At 43.3% G+C, this 20,244-nt stretch overlaps 1 protein-coding gene across 1 annotated transcript in view; it reads left to right on the top strand.

The window, feature by feature from the left end:
* Positions 1 to 20,244, top strand: part of STAB2 (stabilin 2) — a 153,146-nt gene that overhangs the window by 33,637 nt on the left and 99,265 nt on the right. Inside the window, exons 11-18 of the mRNA XM_050946424.1 lie at positions 3,418 to 3,500; positions 4,590 to 4,739; positions 6,422 to 6,565; positions 8,219 to 8,281; positions 8,377 to 8,496; positions 9,768 to 9,821; positions 10,824 to 10,904; positions 14,284 to 14,436. Of these exons, the coding sequence (XP_050802381.1) occupies positions 3,418 to 3,500; positions 4,590 to 4,739; positions 6,422 to 6,565; positions 8,219 to 8,281; positions 8,377 to 8,496; positions 9,768 to 9,821; positions 10,824 to 10,904; positions 14,284 to 14,436 (848 nt within the window). The remainder of the gene's footprint in view (positions 1 to 3,417; positions 3,501 to 4,589; positions 4,740 to 6,421; positions 6,566 to 8,218; positions 8,282 to 8,376; positions 8,497 to 9,767; positions 9,822 to 10,823; positions 10,905 to 14,283; positions 14,437 to 20,244) is intronic.

Here is a 20,244-nt window from a genome sequence, read left to right as displayed (position 1 = left end):
TACTGCATAGTGTCAAATCATATGTTATGCTGATGGCACAAGCCAGATGAAATGATACATGTTACAGACAGGACAAAGACCTACCATCATATTCGGTCATAATTTCCAACCCCTTTCCAAGGCAGCTTGATATTTTGTGCAGTCTAATGATATCAGGAAAAAAATATACAATCCCACAAGTGAGCTACATGTTTGGCCATTATAAAGCAGATGCGCTGCTGGAATTTTGCCATTTATGATGTTTTTAATACTGTTACTAAAAGAGGAATGGGGGGAAGAGGCCTGGCTGGAAGTGGAGGAAAACAGGAAGGATGGTAACAGTGGAGGGAACTGCTAGAGAGAAGACAGCAAAGAATTTGGAAGCTAGAGCAAATTCTTTATATGGAGTACAGAGCAGTGTTTGGTGAATAAAATGAAAAGTAACTTATTTATGAACTGCCTTTTATAAAGAAGACTGATTGGGAAAAAATCTAGGATGCCTTTGGTTTTGCAAAGCCAAACTCCATAACAGGGATGGCTTGCATCTCGATCGCATTTTATCAGAATCCAAAAAGTTCAGGTGGCTGAGTAAGCCAGTTATTGCAAGCATCTCACAAGGAGAGCATAGAAAATACATTGTCTTCTATCACAATCTTAAAAAACTGAAGCTACGGACAGATAGTCCCAAAATGATGTTACATGTCAGAGTTAAATCCCTAAAAGCAGGAAATACAGAGATAAATTATTTGCATAATCCTCTTCACTATGCCCAGTTATTGCAATAAATCTGCACAAGGTTCTGAATGCCTCCCTGGAGAAGAATGGGAAGATCCTACATTTGGCTAAGGATAAAATGTGGTAATTTTTGCCAATAGACCCACTTTTTGCAGTGAAAATGGGAATATTTTGCATCGGAGTTATGTGCCAGAGTTTCACCTCATTTGTTGTGCTGTATATTCCGCTATTCTTGGTCCAATCTTTACCTATCCTATAATCCTTTAGATATGTCAGTATCCGGCAGGACAGTGGGAATGACTAACAGCAGTTTTAGGTGTCAGTAACATCAAATAGATGACTTGAAGCTAGCAGGCATGGACATTGTTCTGTTATGTAGGGCAACAGAGCCCTAGGATGGTCTCTAAATCCAGGCCTGGTGCTCCAAAAAAAAAAAAAAATCCAAAGATTGTATCATGACTCAAGCACAAACAACTTTCAATATGGTCCAAAGAATAGGTCACTAGACTGGCAGGCAGGGGAGCTGGTCCAATTCCTGCTTTTGCCACTGACCTGCTGTGTAAGCTTGGACAAGTTACATTCCCTTCCATGTGTCTATGCTTTCCCTCCCACCCTGTATCTGTCTTGGCTAATTAGACTAAGATCCTCAGGTCAGGACTGTGTGTCACTATAGGTATGCCTGCGCTGCAGCTGGGAGGTGGTATAATTCCCAGCTCAGGCAGACACATGTATGCTTGTTTTGTTCAAGCTTGTGGTAGCATAGGCAGCAGCTCATGCCAGCTCTCTGAGTACAGTCCATCCAAGACCATAGGTTGGTATGTAACCCATGCCTCGTTGGTGTGGCACTCTGTTCCCCTCTAGTGGCACCTAGACCAACTACAGATTGATGAGCGTGCTACAGCCTTGGCTAAAAGACAGGTATCTTTTGGTTCACATGTTAAGCTCCAGAAGTCTCAGGTTTGATCCTGGCCAATGACAACTGGGGTCTGCCCGTGTTAAATGTATGCGGACAGCTAGCCTGAGCTACCACCACAGCCACACGGCTATTTTGAGGGTGCTGGCTGGGCATGTGTATGTGTGCCCAAGCTGGGAATTATACCTCCCAGCTGCAGGGTAGACATATGTGTTTCTACAGTGCCCAGCACAATGGGGCCCTGATCTTGGTTGGTGCTTTTTGGTACTGCTGTAAAACAAAAAATAACATTGAGTCAACAAGCCATGTTTCCCCTTAACCAATCCTAGGGCATGAATGTTCCCCTTCATTTTGCCAGCACTGAGAACCTATGACATATGCATGTTAACTGCACAGATTACTTTGCTTTACACATTAACTGCATGTTAATGTCTTTTAAAGAATAAAAGGTAAATAACCTGCATATTCTGCATCTTCCAGTCAAATTATAGCATCTAAAACTACATTTTATGTATTAATTCTAGAGTACACAATACTAGTGATAAACTCCGAAAAGATGAATATGCTCTGTCAGTAAACTTTTACTGTTGTGTTATAATTGGAGTTAGGTGAATAACTGATTTTTCAGTTCGATTTCAGTTCTGAAAAAAACAGGAAAAAAGTCATTTTGATCCGGAATAAATACAAACTTGTTCAGTGTTTTGGTAAAACAAACATTTTTCATTGAACAAACATTTAATTCAACTGGAAATGTTTTATTTCTGGGCATTTTTAAAGGGCTAGATTCACAAAACAGCTGGAGGAGGTGTTGGTGCTAATAATCTTTAATCTAGTGGTTAAGGCCCTCACTTGGGATGTGGGAGAGCCAGGTTTGAATTCCTGCTCTGAAACAGGGACTTAACACAGGGCTTCCCCCACTCAAGATGACTGCCCCAACCACCAGGCTATAGAACCCTTCTCACAATGGCTCAATGTCTTTTCTAGTATTTTATATACAGTGAAACAGCTTCAACAGGAGAGACTGAATCCCATCCCAAATTCAAATCTAGGTCTCCCACATCCTAGGTAAGGTCCCCAATCACTGAGCTAAAGGTTACAGGTACTCCTCTTTCTCCATTGTTGCCTAAGTCCCCTTAGGGGTTGCCTAGCCCCAAAAAATTGTTGGCCAAAACTATTTCGCAAATTCATGACAAACTCACAAATAGTTTTGGTTTGAACGAACTGCATTTTTCACTCAGCTGTGTTATAATTTTAAACCTCTGAAAACAGGGCTTAATAGTGAAACTATTAAAGGGCTGAATCATAGAATCAGTGCTATGAAACTGCTGTTTTGCAAATGATGTGTCACTGTGAATAGCAAATTCACTTTTATTACCTAGCTATATGTTCTCTGGTATTTGCACTACCAGCAGTTAATTGGCAATTCCCCAGAGGGCTGGATTTATTTCAAATAGCAAGCCTGCTCCTGGACAGAAACTAATACAAGGCTGAGGAAACCCAGTTTTCAAGACTTGCACTGGGTTCTGTTCCATGGAAACTGGACAACTAAAAACAGTTCTAAATGTGCTTGCCTCACCATATATAGTAGGTTCAGTGATGATTTGGATTCCATCCATAATTTGCTGCTCATATTCCAGGCCAATCACCAAGTTATTTAGCTGTAAAATTTTAACAATCACAGGTATTGTTATTTTGCTTTTTTGGCACTGACAGTATACCTTACATTGTACAGAACATAGAATACACAATCCGTCATGGTATTCATTTTGTCATTTGTTTTTTCTTGTAAGAAAATGTCTACGAATGGCCTCTAAGTAGTCTGGGACCTTTTACTGTTTTACTGCCAACAAACAAGGGATTCAAAGGAATTAATGTAAGTGTGGGGGGGAAGATTTGGTTTTTTTAAATGTCAAAAATCAGATTTGTATAATATTTTGCATTCCATACAACCTTTTCAAGCTAGTATGATTTAACACTGATTGTATGTGTCTAGGAGTCAAAGACTAAACCTTCCACACTTGAATGAGAAACAAAAAAATGTCTGTTGTTTTGAGATAAGATCGGTGAGGTAACATCTTTTATTGGACAATTTTTTTTTGGTGAGAGAGGCAAGCTTTCGAGTTTACACAGAGCTCCTCTTTCAGCCGCCTTTATTTTTTGAGTCTGGCTATAATGCAATGTTACTTTAAATCTTTAGGTTTGTTACTTCCATTTACCCCTATATATATATACACACAATTATTTACAATTAAAAAAAAATTCTAAGGCCAAGATTTTCAAAAATGAATGCCTAAAGTTAGGTATCTAAGTAGGGCTAGTCAAAATATTTTCAATGAGAAAATTTCTACCAAAACAAAAAAGTTTTTTATTTTGATGAAAAATTTTCACCCTATTTTTTCTGTTTTGTTTCAAACTGAAAATTGTCAGGTTTGGGGGAAATCTTCCTACATTTCTGTCCCTTTTTTTTCCCCTACTGGGATAGGACCAGGATACAAAGGGAGAGGAAATGGGGGGAAACAAAACACAAAAAGCAAAACAAAAAAAATGAATTTGATTCATTCCATCAAAAAAATTCTATTGTTAAAAACAACAGTGAAAATTTTTCAACCAGCTCTATTTCTGCATCTATATTTAGGTACCTAAATAAGTGAGCTGATTTTCGAAGTGTTGACTATCCAGCTATTCCTTTGAAGTTAGTGGGACTACTCACATGCTTAAGATTAAGCATGGGTGTAAAGTGCATGAGTCAGAGAGACTCCCGTTGATTTCAGTGGGCCTTGGGTCAGGTCCTGAAGGCTCCTTATTTCAGGAAGTACTATGTACTGAATTAACTATCTGGGATTCAGACACATCTATTGCAAAAATAGATGGACAGAGCATGAACTGATTAGGGAGATTCATTCTGTTTGTTAATAAAGCCTGTAATGTAAAGAAAGATATCACTGTCTTTTTGCTCTTCTAGATAAAGGACCTCCTGAGCAATAAGGAGAATGCCCAGTACTTTGTAAAACTCCATATAATTGCTGGTCAGCTGAACACCAATAGCTTGAATAATACAGATACAATTTACACCTTGACTGGAAAACCAGGGGAGATATTAAAAGGTGATAAGGTAAGAGTGGGTCTAGGTTTTGCTATAAGGAGTAGCACCAGCAGGGGACTTCTTGCTTCTTTTATTTAACAAGGAGAATGGCAGTCCCATTCAATCTGAGACAGGAGGGTGCAGTTAGACTTCTGGCTAGAAAATGCAGTCCTATACAATAGCCAGAGTCCAAACACTGCAGAGGACTAGGGTGAAATCCTGATCCCATTGAAGCCAACAGCAATGCTCCCATTGACTTTGGCTGAGGCAGGAATTCACTCTTAGAATTCCAACATAACTCAACAGGTAACGAAGAAGTTTTTATTGATTAGTAAAGATGTTCTCTAAAATAAAGTCCTTGTAAACACAGAGACATGGCTTGCCCAGACAGCGTACTACCCTCTACCACAGTGATGAGCACGATACAAGAATCTCAAATAGTAAGGCAAACAAAGTGGAGGCCATTCAGATGGAGATAGACGATTTCAGGCAGAGCCCTGTACCTCTGTATGGAAGAGAGCAACCACAGCGGAATTATAGATCCTGTGGTCCATTGAGCCACAATTTGGTCACCCTTTTGAAACACATATTCAAAATAAGCCATCAATATAAATAAAATCAATATGGCAAGAGTACTCTGAAAAAGGTGGGGTAAAGTGCATCAACTTCAGTGATGTAAATTTAGAGTTTCACTATGGATGATTTGACCTCATATTTTCATGTGGATGCATACTACATTTAAAAACTCTTTTTAAAAGCAGGTAGTGTTGTTCATAGCCAAAAAAACTCTCTTGATTTCTTAAGCCTGTCTGATGACTGAAATCCAGCTCTCCTTATTTCTTTCAGTAGATCAGTAGCATCTAAGGGTAGGTCTGCACTTCAACCGCTATAGCGGCACAGCTGCACTGGAGCATGTCAGTGTAGACACTACCTATGCCGACAGGAGGGATTCTTTTGTCAGCATAGGTAATTAATCTCCCTGAAGGGTGGTAGCTACATCAACAGAAAAATTATTCTGTTAATCTAGCACTATTCTACACAGAGACTTTGGCCGTCTTAAATAAACTGGTCGGGGGGCTGGAGTTCCAAACCCCTCTCCCCACCCAGCATGATACAATTATGCAGACTGAATTTCTAGTGCAGACCAGGCCTTAGAAAACAGATCTGACTTGCTTTGTGTTTTGAACAAACAGCCATTCCTTTTGTAACAGGAAAGTGCAGATACCGTCTGAGGCTTGTGAGGTTTCCTGCAGATTTCAGTACAAAGCACGATCAGCAACATTTTGTTGTTTTAAATATATATACTATAAGGAAATGGCTTATATTCCCTCAAGACTGTTGGAGTTTATCCATTAGCTTCAATTGCACTTTAAATGGTTTCCTGGCAGATTTTCATTAGTATCTGTTATCAGAGCTATGTTACTGTAAAGTTAAATCCCTCACCACTAGGCTAATGCTCTTCACCATCCTTGCTTCTCTTCTGAACTTTGCTGACCTGTAACCAAGCAATATGGGCCACATCCAAAGTCCACTGAAGTCACTGGGAGTCTTTCCACTTCCTTTGATGAACTTTGTACCAGGCCTTGGCATGTAATAGATTTAAATTTCAGATGCTGGCCCTGCAGTATGCTGTATGCAATACAGCCTCTGCACAGAAATGCAACAGCTCCAAGAAAAAAAGGACTCAGTGCCTATTCTCTGGCTTATTTTAGGACAACCAATTAAAAATTAGGATTCAGGGAAGTAAGAAGAAAGGAAAACTCTTACAGGGGGATATAATTGCTTCCAATGGAATTTTGCACATTATTGACAAAGCCATGGACAACGTGGAGCCAACATTTGGGAGCAATAAAGAGGTGAGGCCTCATACATATAAGTGTCAGCAGGACTTTTTAAAAATATTACTTTTAAATGAATTTAGGACTCATGAAAGATGCCTGATGGAGAGCAACTGTACAGGTTTCCTCACTCTACCCTGCCAATGTGCCTGAACTGTAACCTGCATGCACAGTGACCAGGTGTACAGTTTTCAGCCGGAACACCCAGTCACAAAGGAATCCTGGTGGCTCTGGTCAGCACTGCTGACCATGCCATTGACTATCCCGTTGGCAGCACCATGCAGCAGGAATGGCAGGCTCCCTGCTAATATCCGTGGTACACAGCTCCTGGGAAGCAGCCAGCATGTCCCCCCTCTGGCTTCTACACATAAGGGCAGCCAGGGGGCTCTGCAAGTTTCCCCCACCCCAGGCACCACCCCTGCAGCTCCGATTGGCTGGGAACCATGGCCAATGGGAGCTGCAGGGGTGGCACCTGCGGACAGGGCAGCGGATAGAGCCACCTGGCCATGCCTCCATGTAGGAGCCAGAGTGGGGACATGCCGTTGCTTCTGGGAGCTGCTTAACATAAGCGCTGCCCAGAGCCTGCACCCCTGACTCCCTCCCAGGCCCCAAACCCCTGCTCCAACCCCAGCCCTGATCCCCCTCCCACCCTCTGAACTCCTCAATCTCAGCCCGGAACACCCTCTTGCACCTCAAGCCCCTCATCCCCAGCCCCACCCCAGAATCTGCACCCCAGCTGGAGCCCTCACACCCCCTCATGCACCTCAGTCAAAATGAGTCGAGTGAGGGTGGGCAAAGCAAGCAACAGAGGGAGGGAGAATGGAGTGTGTGGGGTGGGGCCTCAGAGGAGGGGCGGGGCAGGGCAAGGGTGTTCAGTTTTGTGTTAGTAGAAAGTTGGCAAGCCTACCTGCAGGGACAGCCTCCAAAGTAAAAGGGGGTAATGTAGTTTTCATGCCATTCAGACATTTACTTCTCTGCTGAGATGATCAATGGAAGGGTTAGTTGTAATGATGATTTCTGACATGTGGACACCTGTCTACTGGGAACTGGACTAAAACCATGGACACATATCCCAGAACAGCCATTAGATGATAGTGACTTCTGGGTAACTCCTGACCTGAATTAAGTTCAACCAGCAACCAAAATACTAAAGGCCATGATTTTGAAAAATGATCACTAATTTTGGGTGTCTCCATTTTTCAGTGCCCAACCTAAGATACCTTCTGAAGACACATGTTCCTAAGTGATCTTGGGCAAGACACTTAATTTCTCTGTACTTCACTGCCTTACTGGGAAATACAGATAATAATCCTCCAATACTGCCACCCTTTGTGTGTCTTGTGAATTTGGAATGTAAATTCTTCGGAGTAGGGCCATCTCTTACTATGTGAAAGAACAGTGCCTTGTACTGGGGCTCTGATCTCAGATGGTGTGTCTGAGTCCTACGGCAATACAAATAATACATAAAAACAACAAATACAGCCACCTCTTTAATGACGGAGACTCATTCAATAATTCAAGTATTTGTAAACAAGGATTTTATGAGCATGAAAGTATGTTTTACTATTGATAATACACTTAAGATCATGCAATGAATAAATTTTAAAATGTATTAGTTATTTCATTTCTAATTTAACTATAATGTAACAAAAATTAAAAATACATTTTTAGGAGACCATAATGACAGTGATTCAAGACAATAGACGATACAGCCGATTTAGATCCATGTTAGAGGTAAGAATATAGAAGTGGAATTCTATAAAGCTATTTTTAAATGCACAACAAAAGCAGTATGTAATTTCCTTTTATTTTTTTTAAATAAAAAACAGAAAACTATCCTGGGACTGGTCTTGGAGCAGGATGGTGGACCTTACACAATCTTTGTTCCAAACAACAATGCTTTGGATAACATGAAGGATGGAGCACTGGACTACCTGCTTTCTACAGAGGTATAACTCTTCAGATAATTCTGATCAATACAGATTCTTATATAGTAGGTATCTTTTACAGCTTTGGTGTTGATAAAACTAAGCTTTTGTACTTCTGGGTTTAAGTCAATCTTTTTCTATCATCAATCAGGAAAAGGGCTAATGTAGTCATCAGCACTATGGCAAATCCCAAAGGGCCATAAGCTCTCTGCAGACTGAATACCACCCAGGCTAATATGAAGGACAGATTACACCACAACTGCCAGCTGCATGGTTCTTACACCTTTCTCTGAGGCATCAGAAACAGGATATTGGGCTAGATGGGCCTTGGGTCTGATCCAGATGGTAATTTCCATGCTTCTAAGCAGCTTTAAAGTGAAACTTTCACACTAAGGAACAAGAAAATATAACATTTTCAGAAACTAGATTTATCTAATTCTCCTCATGGTTTTTGCTGATATCTTATGTTTAGGCAAAAATGTCCTCACCCCCTTAATCCATCCTCTCCCCTTCTACTTGCTCCCAAAGTGAAGGCTGGAAAATTCACTGTCCTATAAGTTCCTGATAGAAAAGGCTGGATCAGCCCATCTCCTCGCAAATGTGGAAACAAAATACGATCTGCTGAATTCTTCCATCCAAGGGTTGGGGTGCAGATTTTCTGTCCCATACAGAGAAACATTGTGAACCTCCACTGGCTACAGCCTCCTGCTCCCATTCTGATTTCCTGGTAGCATGGCTCCATTGAAACCATAGCGACAAGGCTTTCCCTGGGAGCTGACTCCAGAGACTCTTTAAAGGGAAGTTTCACAACACAGAGGGGACACTGAATAGGAGTTAATGCAGCTTCAGGCTTCATTATGTTTTGGGTAGATTTACTACTGCTGGAGCTGGGAGACGATACATGTCCCTCACTAGCACCTCCCCAAGACTTCCCACTTCATCTGGATGAAAAGGGAAGATTAATGTGGGGGTGGGGGAAGGATGGTTTCCTCTGCACACTGATCCTAGGGAACATCTAGCAGGAAATGCACAGCAAATAAAAGGTCACCCCCAAAAGGAAATGCGGGTGAAAGTACAAGGACAGAGACCAGATGGGAGTAGCCTCTAGGACAGACTAGATGCAATGAGGAGAACACTGTTTGGATTTCAGGGGAGCGTCACTGATAGTACAGACATTTTCAAGACTCAGGTAAATGATAAAAATATCCTTATTTTATCGGTGCTGTGTTAAAGCAGATCAGATTTGTGCTATCTGCATTGAGTTAAGGAAAGTCCTTTGTTCACTTGTGCAGGGTGCATGGAAACGTCTGGAGCTCGTTCGATACCACATTGTTTCTTATGCTCAGGTTAGTGTAACTGCTTGGCTGTCCTGTCCTATCACTGTTCAGGAAAGCAGCATGCTGGCCCTGCAGTGTGATTTCAAACATTCTGCATTCCTGAAAGCAAAAGGTTTCTCTAAACACAGTTTCCATTCAGTGTTATTCAGTAGGGTAGCACATGGGGTAAGACTGTCTTCACTGCAAAACAGGCATGTTTTTTACATAGAAATGCCCCACTTAATGTAAACTCCTAATGGAGACATGGTACTGTGGTTTTTATCTGATGTACCTAGTCAGCAACAACCCCAGATAAGGTGCTTAGCATTGACCTCAACTAACTACATCAAAGTAAAAACTACTTATGCCTTGTCTATGCTAGGATTTTAAATCAAGATAGGTATTTTGATGTAAATGCATCTTTTTTGCCACTAAGATATAATCCAATAGATGACAGGATCACACCTTGCAACTGGAACGTGCTAAATTACTGATATGTGAGATGGTACATAATTTGGCTGTGTCGGCTCCGCACCGCTAACGGGAATAAAAAGAAGGGGAAAAGTATCTTTATCGCTAAAATAAGTGCATATGACTCTGAACTGATGCTGTTAAGATTGACACCTGCCTGGTTTAAACTGGGAGGAGTGGGTTTGTCAATATCTAAGCAAGTTCCCCAGTTCTTCCCCCTTTTTCTACCAGAGTCAAAACAGAAGAACATAGAGTCCCATGACATCACGCATGTATGAGGGTGCCTCATTCCTGTCTTGCTGCTGCCCCTGCTTCCTCTGCACCAGGTTGGAGACAGGAGTCTTAATAAGCTCAGTACAGGCCACACATATAGTTTCCCAGATGGGGGTCTCCTTGTATTGGTCTGCATCAGGGCAGCCCCCAGCTGGATTTCACCCTCCTTTCTTCATAATTTTTTCTGATTTTGTTAACAATCTGTTTCTGATAAGAGTAGATGACAGTCAGCTTAAAACCCCCATCACACATTCCTTTGTTTGTTTTAATCACTTTTACTCGTTGCAGTTGGAGATTGCCAGCCTTATCTCCATAGAGCACGTCAGGACCATGGCTAGACAGTTCATCTATTTTAACACGACCAGCAATGTAAGTCAAGGAGAAGTCAACTTTTTACTGTTGAACTTTCCTTTCTGATCCACTCATCCTGTTACTTTAGGTGCAAGTGAAAAACTGTTGAGCCTCAGGCTCATCTACACTAGAAAGGCTTTGCCAATACAGCTATACCGGTATAGCTATACCAGCAGAGCCTCCTAGTGAAGACACAGCTTACACCAGCAAAAGGAGTTCTTTTGATGGTATAGTTAAACCACCTTCCCAAAGGACAAACTATACTGGCAAATGGGCTCTTTTCCCATTATAGCTGAGTCGATGTGGAGGATTTTGCTGCCATAGCTATGTCAATCAGAAGAAGGTATGAATCTTTTCCACAATAGAGATATGGCAACAAAGCTTTGTAGAGTTGAAATGGGAAGGGATCAAAGGAATTTTCCATTGGAGTGAGTGGAAAATTCACAGCATTCCACTACCAGAGCCCTTCAGGGCTCAGCACTATGAAACATACTTAGAAAATATAAATTATTGTTTGGATGGATTTGTCAGGATGGTCTACAATTTTTTTTATTATTTTTTTAAGACTGGGCCAAATCCTGAGCTCCTCCTTCAGCCCTGGCCAGTCAGAGAGTAGGGGCATTTTTAAAATGTGTCCACTGACATATTTTGGTTAGCATTCTTAAATACCTTTAAAGCACCAAGTGTAGACTGGGTTTAACATTTTTAAAAATGTTTTAGCTGGTCATGATGAACCCAAGCAACACTTTTTTGAAGGTATTAAACCCTGACTACACTAAGTGCCAAGTTTTGTTTAATAATATGTTAGCTAACATGTTTTAAAACATACCTGTCTCCCTAGCCTAGACCTGCCCTTAGTTTTCACTCAATATTTCATCAGGCAGTCTCCCATCGATTTCAACTGGAGTTTACATGAGTAAGGACTGAGTGAAAACTTAGGCCAAATCCTGAGATCTTTGCTAATTAAATAAGTGGAAACAAAATTAAAAAGTCAAGCGTATGTAAAAAAGTCAAGCTTATGTAAATTTCTATTATCCAACATACTTTTTAAAAAAATAATGATGGGTCATACTCTTAGTTCAAAATGCAGCCTTTTAATCAGTGAGCTATAAATTAGTCTCTTGAAAATGCTTTTGGTGTGCAGTACATTTTTTAAAAATAATAATACTGTAGGTATTTCATATATCAAGCTAATTGATATATGAAACTTCCTTCCATTGTTCACATGCATTAGCCAAAATTGTGTTAAGGATGAAAATTAGATCTATATAAATAATTCACCAAAGCAGAATAGCAAAGAGGGCTGTTCAAATGTCAAGGAGCATGAATGGAATTCCTGAGTTGTAATCCTGGTTCTTCCACTGATTCACTATGACCATGGACAGATGACAACTAGGGCTGTCAAGCAATTTAAAAAAATTAATCACAATTAATTGCGCTGTTAAACAATAGAATGCTATTTACATAAATATTTTTGTATGTTTTCCACATTTTCAAATATATTGATTTCAATTACAACAGAGAATATAAAGTGTTCAGTGCTCACTTTCTATTTTTTTATTACAAAATATTTGCACTGTAAAATAAATAGTATTTTTCAATTCACTTAATACAAGTACTGTAGTGCAATCTCTTTATCATGACAGTTGAACTTACAAATGTAGAATTATGTACATAAAAACTGCATTCAAAAATAAAACAATGTAAAACTTGAGTCCACAAGTCCATTCAGTCCTACTTCTTGTTCAGCCAATAGCTCAGAAAAACAAGTTTGTTTACATTTGCAGGTTTACAATGTCACCTGAAAGTAAGAACAGGCATTCACATGGCATTGTTGTAGCCAGCGTTGCAAGATATTTACGTGTCAGATGCACTAAAGATTCATTTGTCCCTTCATGCTTCAACCACCATTCCAGAGGACATGAGCCCATACTGATGATGGATTCTGCTCAATAATGATCCAAAGCAGAGTAAACCAATGCATGTTCATTTTCATTATCTGAGTCAGAGGCCACCAGCAGAAGACTGATTTTCTTTTTTCAAAGGTTCGGGTTCCGTAGTTTCCGCATCAAAGTGTTGCTCTTTTAAGACTTCTGAAAGCAAGCTCTGCACCCTGTCCCAATCAGATTTTGGAAGGCACTTCAGATTCTTAAATCTTTGGTTAAATACTGTAGCTATCTTTGGAAATCTCACATTGGTACCTTCTTTACTTTTGTCAAATCTGCAGTGAAAATGTTCTTAAAACAAATATCATGCTGAGTCTTTATCCAAGACTGCTATAACATGGAATATATGGCAGAATGCAGGTAGAACAGAGCAGGAGACATACTATTCTTCCCGAAAGAGTTCAGTCACAAATTTAATTAACACATTTTTTTAAGAGCACCATGAACATGGGAGCATGTCCTCTGGAATGGTGTCCAAAGCATGAAGGGACATACGAATGTTTAGCATATCTGGCACATAAATACCTTGCAATAATGGCTACAAAAGTGCCATATGAACATCTGTTCTCACTTTCAGGTGACATTGTAAATAAGAAACTGGCAGCACTATCTCCCGTTAACGTAAACAAACTTGTTTCTCTTAATGATTGGCTGAACAAAAAGTAGGACTGAGTGGACTTGTAGGCGCTAAAGTTTTACATTGTTTTGTTTCTGAATGCAGTTATGTAACAAAAAAAATCTAGATTCGTAAGTTGTGCTTTCATGTTAAAGAGATTGCACTACAATACTTGTATGAGGTGAATTGGAAAATACTATTTCTTTTATCATTTTTACAGTGCAAATATTTGTAATCAAAAACAGTAATATAAAGTGTACACTTTGTATTCTATGTTGTAACTGTTTTGAATATACTTGAAAATGTAGAACAACATCTAAAATATTTAATAAATTTCAATTGATATTCTATGTAACTGATTAAAACTGCGATTAATTTCTATTAACGTTTTTAATCACGATTAATTGTTTTCAGTTAATCGTGTGAGTTAACTGGGATTAATCGACAGCCCTAATCACAACCTCTCTCTCATTTTTCTCCCATCCGTAAAATTGCGATGACACTATGGACCCCATCCAACACCTACTGAAGTCAATGGAAAGACTCCCACTGACTTCAGTGGACATTGATCAGACCCTTGGTTACTGGCCTCACAAGATAGCTGAGAGGATTAATTAATTAGGCTCAGATGTTGCTTTTATGTTTGTGGAGCAGATGTCAAGGAAAAGGTGTAATCCAGGTACACTATTTGCCTTTGGGATGTGAAAGATAGGATTTGCCAATTAACTAAACCAGGAGCTAAACCATTTTATCACTAAAAATAATGAAATTAGAACATTATGAGGTAGTGGTGTGGTAGTTTTCAAAGATGATTTCAAGTTCTTTTATTCTGCAGGGACAAATCTTGGTGAATGGTGAAGAAACAGAAGAAACAGATATTGTTGCCAAAAACGGTCGAATATACACTCTTGCAGGTGTTCTTATTCCTCCCTCAATTGTTCCTATTCTACCACACAGATGTGATGGGGGAAGAAGTGAAATTAAAATGGTAAGGAAGCCAGTACAACAAGGTTTCAGACAGTAGCCACTAAGTACTCCATTCATGGTACCAGGGGCGGCTCTAGGCATTTTGCCGCCCCAAGCATGGCAGGCAGGCAGCCTTCGGCAGCTTACCTGCAAAGGGTCTGCCGAAGCCGCAGGACAAGCGGACCCTCCGCAGGCAAGCTGCCAAAGGCAGCTTGCCTACCGCCCTTGAGGCAACCGGCAGAGCACCCCCCAGTGGCTTGCCGCCCCAAGCACGCGCTTGGCATGCTGGTGCCTGGAGCCGCCCCTGCATGGTACTTTAATCTCCTCTTTATTGAAACATTAGAGAAATCAGCAAAAAGTATGGTAACATTTTGGATACAATACACAGCCCTGCAGACAGCCTAGTATGTAAACAGGTCAATTGTAAACTAAAACCTTGGGTGAGCACATCCCATCCCATCTCAAGTTCTCATCCAGTTTCTATATCGACCCTTTAAAATTAGTTATCTTTCCAGTCAAACAAACAAACAAACAAACAAACAATCTGCCTCCCAGAGTTCCACTTGTGCTTATATCAATATATAGCCACTTCTAGTTCCCATGGTAACTATTTAAGATCAATCATTTTCTTTTTGTCACGTGAAGAAATTACAGTTAAATAAATACAACATATGGACTTGTCCATGCTCCATTTTCACCTTATTTCTTCAATTAGGAAACAAACTACTGCATATTTCAAATAATTGAGTTCCCCACCTGATACTCAATTTGAGTAGCACATTATTGGGCTTCTACACGTGACAGCAGTGATAGTCTGGTAAGGAGCAGAATAACTGTCAGGCAAAGCTTTTTGTCTGCTATAGATGTTGCTCTGATCATCTATTCTTGGATCACACTCAGGTACATATCTGGGCCAAAGACATTTCTGACACAGTGATATGGCAAAACAATTGCAATCTTCACTTACAACAATCCAAAAACGTAACTCTGAAGCAAAACGTCAGCTAAACTGGACAGCATCCATTCATAATGAAATGAAATGAACGAGGCGATGATAAAGAGCCATTAACCATGGTAATAACTAAGTGCCATGTGTGCAATATAATCATAAACTGGGCACAATACCACACAACAGTTCCTGGCATGGAATTTGAACAACACCTAAAATACATTAGTATTTCAAATTCCTTAAACAAAACCTTTTCACCTGAGTAGGATTCATTTTCTGCCTTGATTAACAAACATTGCAACAACTATAGGTAATTTAAAGGTGAGGATCTACATGACTAAGTTGTCTATCTTTAAAACAAAGATAAGTAACCAAAAATAAAGCTACTGACCTTTTGTTACATCTGATATTTGCATTCTGGACTGGTATCAGAATACCAGGTTTCTGTACTCGGGTCTACCATGGACTTGTGAAACTTCATCTCTCCGTACCTCAGCTTCTCTTTCTGAGAAATGAGAATATGGGCCAGCTTTACAAAGGAAAGAGGTTAGTGGGATTTTCAAAAGTTCCTAAGCAGATAAGGTGCCTAACTCCCATTGATTTTCAATGTGAATTGGGTATCTAAATCACTTAGGATCTTTTAAAAATCACAGTAGACACTTATCAGCATCCTAAATACCTTTGTAAATCTGGTCCTATGTTCCTGTGTGCATTGTATAACATTGGATATATGGACATCCAAAACATGGAACATTTTAAGGCTTGATTCTCAATTCTTTCACAAATAAAATTTCCACTGTCTCCCATGAGAAGTCTGTGGACATAATTATTGTTACTGTAGATCAGGCAATTAAACATTACAGAAAACATGAAACATCTTGGACCATCACTCAGAGATTATTCTAATTCATTTCTGAGACTGGGGGTAACATCATCAGTCATGAATAGTCTAACTCAAGTGGGAACCAGGGAACCCTTTTCAAGCCTTGACAAACTCTACTTCTTTTTCGAGTGATTGCTCATATCCATTCCAGTTAGGTGTGCGCGCGCCATGTGCACGATCGTCGGAAGATTTTTACCCTAGCTACCCCTGGTGGGTCGGCTGGGTCACCCCCTGGAGTGGCACCGCCATGGCAGCGGATATATACCCCTGCCGACCCAACCGCTCCTCAGTTCCTTCTTACCGCCCGTGTCAGTGGTTGGAACAGTGGAGCGCGGCTCAGCTGTCCTCCGCTTCCCTAGCTACTCCTTGTTTCTTCGCTATCTTGTTGTATATAGTTGGTTTTATCTATAGTTATAGTTAGTTTAATAGTTCTTAGATAGTTAGTGTATATAGTTCAGCGGGGTTTGGGCATTAGCCCCTTCCCCACACCCGGTGCCGGGGCCCATGCCCGGTTCACTGGGGTTTAAACCGTGCTCAGCCTGTCATAAGCCGATGCCCACAAGCGATCCCCACGACTCGTGTCTAAAGTGCCTTGAGGAATCGCACATTACGGATAAGTGCCGTATTTGCAAGGCATTTAAACCGAGGACAAAGAAAGAAAGAGACTTTCGCTTAAAGAATCTCCTCATGGAGGCAGCTTTGAACCCTCCGTACTCGGCACCAAGCGCTGAGCACTCTGCTAGCAGCACTCCTCCGGCACTGGAGCGTCCCGGCACCGCCAAGAAGCCGCGGCACCAGCCATCTCCAGCGCAGGGACCTGCTTGGCACTGATCTCTCTCCCTGGAGCAGAAGAGGTCGAAGTCCTCCACTATCTCTGTGTCCTTGACACCACAGATGCAGCATTGTTTGGACCGCCCGGCACCTACACCTGCCGTCGCACCGACTGCTGCGGTACCATCGGCTCTGGTCCAGCGAGGGCCATCAAGTCTGGTCCCTGAGAGCTCCCCGCTGAGGCCTGTGGTTGAGCTTACGGTCCCCCCTACACCGGAGACATTCTCCACAGCCAAGGACCTTATAGCCATGACAGAGTCTGTCCTGCCTCAACCCCCGGCACCGCCGGTGTGGGTACTACACTCCAGAGGCAAACCGGCTATGTTGAGACCTTCTTCCGTCAGCATGGCAGACCAGCACCGATCACAATCCAGGCCCTGGCGCCGTTCATATCGCATGGACGGTCACAGTCCCGACGCCACTCGCAGTCCCGGCACCGCTTGCCTGTTCGGAACCAGTTGTACTCACGGCACAGATCGACGTCTCGGCCTCCGAACCGGTACTCTCGGTACCACTCCAGCTCCCAGCACCGCTCCCGGCACCGCGGCTCTCGCAGCTGTTCCCGTCACAGACGTTCGAGATCCAGGTCGACCTCCCGGCACCGCGCCGGTCGCAGGTCCCAGTCTCGCTCTCAGCACCGATATGACTCCAAGTACTGATCCCCGATGCCGAGGAGATCACCAACGGTGAGACAGAGGGACACTTACCACGGTCTCTCAGCTCCTCCCTGGCCGTCCCGGCACCCATCCATGTCTTCCCAGGCGGACAGTGTGTATGCCCAGGACAGAGACGCTGATGTGCCTGCCACGTTATTCCACGAGCCCCAGGCTCACGGACCTCAATAGTGGGCATTCTGGACACCTTGGGCATACCATCAGGCCCAACGTGCGCATCCAGGCCCATCGCGCTCGGCCACATCAGAGCACCGGGTGCCAGAGGCCACCATTAGCCGCCCTCCTCCTTCTGTTTCGGAGGAAGTGTCGACCCAGCCACAGGACTCCCACATCCCGAGGGAGACAGAGGTTGTCCACCCAGAGGAGCCCTCGACTGACCCGCTTGTCCCGGGTCTCTCCTCATCCTTCTCCCCGACGAGGCAGTAGCCAGAACGTCCTCGGTAGGCCCCCACCGATCGACCTAAGGGCCCACCAGGACCTCCTCAGGCGTGTTGCACAGAATATGAACTTGCAAATCGAGGAGGTTCCGGATGTGGAGGACCCAGTGGTGGACATCTTAACATCAGATGCCCCCACGAGAGTGGCCCTCCCCTTAATACGGACAATCCAGGCCAATGCCAACACAATCTGGCAGTCTCTGGCCTCTGTCCCACCTGCTGCCCGGGGAGTGGAACGTAAATATATGGTGTCCTCCAAGGACTACGAATATTTATATGCCCATCCCCCTCCTTGCTCCCTAGTTGTCCAGTCGGTCAACGAGAGGGAACGCCATGGCCAGCAGGCCCCAGCCCCGAAATCAAAAGACTCGAGGCACATGGACTTACTGGGGTGCAAAGTCTATTCCGCAGGGGCGCTCCAACTCCACCTGGCTAATCAACAAGCCCTCCTTAGCTGCTATAATTACAATACCTGGGCGGCGGCGGACAAATTCAAGGAGTTGCTCCCGCAGGACTCCCGTCAGGAATTTCTGGCCATCCTGGATGAGGGAAAAAATGTGGCTAGAACTTCCCTCCAGGCTTCCCGGGATGCGGCGGACTCTGCAGCCAGGACCCTAGCCTCCAGGGTGATTATGAGGCTTATATCATGGCTGCAAGTCTCAGGCCTTCCCCCAGAGCTCCAACACACAATCCAGGACCTCCCCTTTGAAGGGCAAGGCCTATTTTCAGATAAGACAGACCCTAGGCTGCAAAGCCTAAAAGACAACATGGTCATTATGCGCTCGCTGGGCCTGCATATGCCAGTGACTCAGCGCAGGCCATTCCGCCCCCAGCCGCACCGCTCTTACCCTCAGCCCGGATAGAGACAGGACTTTGCTAGAAGGCAGGGTAGAGCCGGTCGCTGGAGGCAATCAGGCAATCAAGGGGGCCAGAACCAAGGTCCCTCCAAACCTTCCACAGGGCCGAAACCCTCCTTTTGAAGGTGTGCCCGAGGGCGTGATACCAGTATTGTCAAATGATCCTTTCCCTGCTTTCTCCAACTGTCTCTCCTTTTTCCTCCCTGCGTGGTCCCGGCTAACATCAGATCGCTGGGTCTTACGCACACTGGTATTTGGGTACCACCTCCAATTTATTTCACACACCCCCTTCCACCCTCTTTCCTCGTCCCTCTGCAGGGACCCCTCTCACGAGCAACTCCTCCTCCAGGAGGTGCAAACGCTCCTCGCCAAAGGAGCCATAGAGGAGGTACCGGAACACAAATGGGGCAAGGGGTTTTACTCCCGCTACTTCCTAATCCCCAAGGCAAAAGGGGGTCTCAGACCTATCCTGGACCTGCGGGAACTCAACAGCTACATGGTAAAGTTGAAGTTCCGTATGGTATCCCTGGGGACCATCATCCCATCCCTGGATCCTGAAGACTGGCATGCTGCCCTCCACATGAAAGATGTGTATTTTCATATAGCCATCTACCCACCTCACAGGAGGTTCCTCCGGTTCGTAGTCAATCGCCAACATTTTCAGTTCCCGGTCCTACCGTTCGGCCTCTCTACAGCCCCAAGAGTATTTAGGAAATGCATGGCTGTAGTCGCCGCCCACCTCCGCCGTCGTCAGGTACATGTTTTTCCGTATCTAGACAACTGGCTCATCTGAGGGACCTCCGAGGCACAAGTGACCCATCACGTTGGCATTGTCAAGGACCTTTTCCTACATCTATGCCTAATGATCGATGCAGAAAAATCCACTCTGACTCCCATTTAGAGGATAGACTTCATTGGCGCCACCCTGGACTCCAACCTCGCCAGGGCCTGCTTACCCCTGCCCCGGTTCCAGGCATTGGTGGCCATCATCCAGAGTCCGCAAGCTGCTCCGTTGACTTCAGTTCGCACTTGCCTCGGTCTCCCGAGTCACATGGCGGCCTACACGTTTGTGACGAAATACGCCAGACTGCACCTCCGCCCCCTCCAACCGTGGCTCAACTCAGTGTACCGACCAGGCAGGGATGCCATAGGCATGATCATCACCATTCCCCTGAGCATTCTAGGCTCCTTCAAATGGT

Source organism: Gopherus flavomarginatus, chromosome 1 (genome assembly GCF_025201925.1).
Source record: "Gopherus flavomarginatus isolate rGopFla2 chromosome 1, rGopFla2.mat.asm, whole genome shotgun sequence".
In the NCBI taxonomy this organism is placed as follows: domain Eukaryota; kingdom Metazoa; phylum Chordata; order Testudines; family Testudinidae; genus Gopherus; species Gopherus flavomarginatus.
The sequence above is the reverse complement of the archived record's forward strand: the minus strand, read 5'-3'. Positions and strand labels throughout refer to the sequence as shown.